At 44.6% G+C, this 5,246-nt stretch overlaps 1 protein-coding gene across 1 annotated transcript in view; it reads left to right on the top strand.

The window, feature by feature from the left end:
• SUSD1 (sushi domain containing 1) overlaps positions 1-5,246 on the top strand; it is a 125,616-nt gene that overhangs the window by 15,963 nt on the left and 104,407 nt on the right. Inside the window, exon 3 of the mRNA XM_003785222.3 lies at positions 5,062-5,217. Within this exon, the coding sequence (XP_003785270.1) occupies positions 5,062-5,217 (156 nt within the window). The remainder of the gene's footprint in view (positions 1-5,061; positions 5,218-5,246) is intronic.

Raw genomic sequence — 5,246 nt, 5'->3', positions numbered from 1 at the left:
CGAACCCGCCACCTTAGGTGTACGTGGCTGGCGCCTTAGCCGGTTGAGCTATAGGCGCCGAGCCAGCCCAGCAAGTTTTTGAGATGAAGTCTCACTTTGGCTTGAGCTGGTCTGAAACCCATGAGATCAGAAATCCACCCACAATGGCCTCCCAAGTGCATGAGCCACCATGTCCAGCTTGAAATCTGTTTTAAGTCTTGAGTTTAACCTAACAACCTAAGTGATACTGCATTTCTCAATTTCTCTGGTTATTTTGATATAAAACTACCAGAATCTCCGTAGTTGACCACCTTCCTACCCTGGCCATCTCCTTATGTTGACCTAATTTCCATGGACTAGGCATGCACCACATGTACATATCAGTACTGTAGGCCTAGTTCCTTATGTTGACCACCTCTGTATGTTGACCAGTTTTTTACAGTTCCTTAGGTGGGCAAATTACAGAGGTTCTATCTACTGTATTTATATTACTACCATGAGGAAAAACAAAACACAATTTCCTATTGGATTTTTGGTTAAGTGGCAAAATATTGTTGCTTTGGGTCTTATGTCTATCAGAATTCATTCTCCAAATTTTTTGTAGCTATAATCCTTTGAGGACTTACATGACTTAAAGGAATACAAAACACTTTAGGCTAGAAGCATCTCAGATTATTATTGTTATTTTTTTTGAGACAGGAGCCTCAAGCTATCCCCCTGGGTAGAGTGCCATGGCATCTCAGCTCCCAGCAACCTCCAACTCCTGGGCTCAAGCGAGTCACCTGCCTCAGCCTCCCAAGTAGCTGGGACCACAGGCGCCCGCCACAATGCCTGGCTATTTTTTGGTTGCAGGCGTCATTGTTGTTTGGCGGGCCCTGGCTGGATTCGAACCCGCCACCTTGGGTGTACATGGCTGGCACCTTAGCTACTTGAGCCACAGGCGCCAAGCCGCAGATTATTTTTTTTACCATGAATTAACCACCATACCATGACAGTCAGACAATATCCAGGTTCTAGCACACTTCAGAGAGACAGAAGTTTTATAATAACAATATTAGAATAGTAGATGTTATAATAATATCTCAGTCTCTTCCCAGCAACTTTGTTACACGTAATAAAAATATTTTTAGTTTTGTCTTGCTATTGTGAATAGACAGTGCATACGGCCTTGTTGTGATATCTTTGTGTGCTTTTTTTCTCCCTAAAGAAAAATAATAATTCAGTCTTACATTGAAAAAGTTACATTCCACTTTGCAGATATAAGATTTTACAGTCATGCACCCTTCTGCGGGCTGGCATTGTGCCACCTTTAGCCTTTACTGTTTTAGGATTTTACCTGTGAGAAGTATGGCTGCTCTGAAGCCTGTGGTTCCTGAGGGAATTTCTCCCATTCCCTCCCCCCAATTCCTTACCCCACTTACTAACAGTAGCATGGAAATGAAAGTGGAGTTGAGGAGACTCCAAATCAGTGCTTCCTCTCATGGATGCTGGTTGCATTCTCGTTTACCCTTTGACTTTTGAACAATAGAAACTTCCCTTAATGGGAGGAGGAGGCTTCCTTAATTTACACAGTGCTGCTCTCAAACGCTACACAAGCATTTCCTGGAACTCTGCGGGCTGAGACTGCAGCATAGGTGGCAGGTGAGGTTGTACGTGTGCCAGAGATGTTATAACATGGTATTAAGCCAACGGGCCTGAGAATTCTAGAATCCTCTAGAAACCCAAATGGCCCTTCCAGTGAAGTCCATAGGGGAGACCTGCCTCAGAAACAATGGCAAAGGACAGGGATATCCTGTTTTATAGACAACTGGACTTGTGTCTGAAGCCACTGCGTTCTGTCACCTGGGCTGGACTTTTTGGCCCAGCTGTGGGCCTATGGCTTGAGGGCCTGTTCTCTCCTTTTTAAGCTCTTACTGCAAATAATTTTTAATATGAGGTTTTCAGTTAAATTTCAAGAAGGTAATTCAGTCTTGAGCCACATAATGATTTTTTTTTTTGAGACAGAGCCTCAAGCTGTCCCCCTGGGTAGAGTGCCATGGCATCACAGCTCACAGCAACCTCCAACTCCTGGGCTCAAGCGAGTCTCCTGCCTCAGCCTCCCAAGTAGCTGGGACTACAGGCGCCCGCCACAAAGCCTGGCCATTTTTTGGTTGCAGCCATCATTGTTGTTTGGCGGGCCCTGGCTGGGGATTCGAACCCGCCACCTTAGATGTATGTGGCTGGCGCCTTAGCCGCTTGAGCCACAGGCGCCGAGCCTACTAAACTTTTTATTTTGATTTTAGAGTGTACTCCTACTTAGAAAAAGGAAGTTAACTGTAAAACAGCCTCAGCCAGGTCCTCCATGAGGTTTCCAGAAGAAGGCACTGTTACCATAAGAGGTGACAGCTCCATGTGTGTTACTGCCCCTGAAGACCTTCCAGTGGGACAAGGTGTGGAGGTGGAAGACAGTGACACTGATGACGCTGACCCTGTGTAGGTCTAGGCTAATGTGTGTGTTTGTGTGTTAGTTTTTAATAAAAAAGTTTAAAAAGTAAAAATTTTTTTAAATGAAAAGAATTTGAAATAGAAAATAGCATATAGAATAAGGATAGAAAGAAAATATTTTTGTAAAGCTGCACAACATGTACAAAAGCAAATGCGTTTTAGCCTAAGTGTTCCTACAACAGAATCCAAAGCTAAAGCAAAGTTTATAAAGTTAAAAAGTACAGTAAGCTGGCTCGGCACCCCTAGCCCAGTGTTTACGGCGCCAGCCACATACACCAAGGCTGCCAGGTTTGAACCCTGGCCCCGATCAGGCCAGCCTAAACAAGAATGACAACTGCAGTTAAAAATGGCCAGGCATTGTGGCGAGCCCCTGTAGTCCCAGCTACTTGGGAGGCTAGTTGGAGGTTGCTGTGAGCTGTGACACCATGGCACCCTACCAAGGGTGACAAAGTGAGATTCTTATCTCGAAAAAAAAAGTTACGGTAAGCTAAGGCTAATTTATTATTGAAGAAAGAAAAAAATATACATTTTTTTGGAGACAGAGTCTCATGCTGTCACCCTGGCTAGAGTGCAGTGGCATTGTCCTACCTCACTGCAACCTCAAAACTCCTGAGCTCAATCAATCCTCCTGCCTGGGCTTCCCAGAGTGCTGGATTACAGGTGTGAGCCACCACACCTGGCCTATTTTTTAAACGAATGCAGTATAGCCTAAGTATATAGTGTTTATAATGTTTACAGTAGTGCTATGGCCTTCATGCTCACTCACCACTCGCTAATTCTCCCAGAGCAACTTCTAGTCCTATGAGCTTCACTCAGGGTAAGTGCCCTGGACAGGTTACAAGACTACCATTTAAAAATCTTTTATACTTTATTTTTACTGTATCTTTTCTATGTTTATTTATTTATTGAGACAGAGTCTCACTTTGTTGCCCTTGGTAGCGTGCTGTGCTATCACAGCTCACAGCAACCTCAAACTCTTGGACTCAAGCGATTCTCTTGTCTCAGCCTCCCAAGTAGCTTGGACTACAATGCCCGGCTATTTTTAGAAATGAGGTCTTGTTCCAGCTCAGGCTGGTCTCAAACTCATGAGCTCAGGCCATCCACCTGCCTCTGCCACCCGGAGTGCTAGGATTATGGGAGTGAGCCACTGTACCCAGCTCCAAACCCAGATTTTTTGAGGTTAATTGTGAGTTAGTAGGAATTGAGTGCAAGTGTGAGAGTCTATTAAATTGATCTGAGGACCCAATGATGAACTAAAAACACTAAGATAACAAACAAGCTACCAATTTGTAAGCTACCAATTTGTAAGCTGATGACTTTTTTTTCCCATAAGAAACTTGCTGGGTAGGTCAGCTCTAAAAGGGTGCATAGATGGGTGTGCTCCATGTAAGGCACCATGTAAGTGCCTTACACTCCTGATGGGCACCATGTAAGGGTATAGGGCACACCTCCTGGATGCAGGACATAACTACAACAGGAACTTTACCTAACAAATGCGAACACTGTCACCTAATTGTTTATACCCACGTATTAATCTGAAATAAAAATAAATCAATGAAAAGATACATAAGCAATCTGGTCATAGGAGTTTCCTCTGAAGTTAATGGCTTGAGTAGAGTCAAGCACACTAAGACCCGCATGCCAGATTCAACCCATTGCCTGTTTTTGCACTGGAATTATTTTGGAACATAGCATCGATCATTAGCTTACCCATTATCTGTGGCTGCTTTGGTGCTCCGAAAGCGCAGTTGAGTACTTGCACCATAGACGATGAGGAAAATGTCTGCTGAGCCCTGAGCTCGAAGACAGAGATGAGAGGGAGAGAGTTCCTTGTATTTTACTTCTTTCAATTTCAAGTTATTTAATTAAAAATGCACGGGCAGGCGTCCGTGGACTCACCAAACATCTATTGTTCCAGCCGCTCTTCGCTGGGTGACTAACATTATTCACCCAGGTCATTGGCGATTAGCATGAGCTGTTCCTGCTGCGGTATCAGCCCCGCTCCCGGATGAGGCTTCGGCCTAATTCCATTGCGTTTCCTGGTAGCTCAGAAGGAACACATTTTTCAGTGAATCACTGGATATAAAATGGTCCTACTCTGGCTTTCATGAGAACCATGAGATTCTGCTGGGTTTATTTCCCTAGGCCTCTGACAAGGTCTTTGTAAGTGTAGAAAAGTTCATTTTTGAATCAGGTGGCTTAGCCAGATAGAAATGTTAGGTTTCCCGTATATGGTTAAGTATATTCCTGGCACGCAGCTACAAGGCTGGTCTGGGGGGCACTGTGAAAGGGAAAGAGGGAAATACAGTAGAACCTCCGTAGTTAACCACCTCCCTACACTGACCACCTCCTTAACTTGACCTAATTCCACTGTCTGGACATGTACTACATGTGGATCTCAGCACAGCAGGCCTAATTCCTTATGTTGATCGTCTCTGTATGTTGACCTTTTTGTCAACTTACAGAGGTTCTACTATAGATCATTAAGCCGTTGTCACAGAACTTTGCTCCCTGAGTCCGTAGCAGGGGTGACAGTCGGGTTGTTGCACGTGGTGTGGGTTGACAGCTTTTCCGTGCCTTGTTTCAACGTATCAATAGATAAAAATGAATGCCAGTTTGGAGCCACTGTGGTCTGTGGGAACCACACATCTTGCCATAACACACCAGGGGGCTTCTACTGCATTTGCCTGGAAGGATATCGAGCCACCAACAACAACAAGACGTTCATTCCCAATGACGGCACCTTTTGTACAGGTACTTGAGAAGGGGACTGTGACGGTGGC

This window comes from Otolemur garnettii, unplaced genomic scaffold (assembly GCF_000181295.1).
Source record: "Otolemur garnettii isolate 467f Iridium unplaced genomic scaffold, OtoGar3 scaffold00014, whole genome shotgun sequence".
Taxonomy (NCBI): Eukaryota; Metazoa; Chordata; class Mammalia; order Primates; family Galagidae; genus Otolemur; species Otolemur garnettii.
The sequence above is the reverse complement of the archived record's forward strand: the minus strand, read 5'-3'. Positions and strand labels throughout refer to the sequence as shown.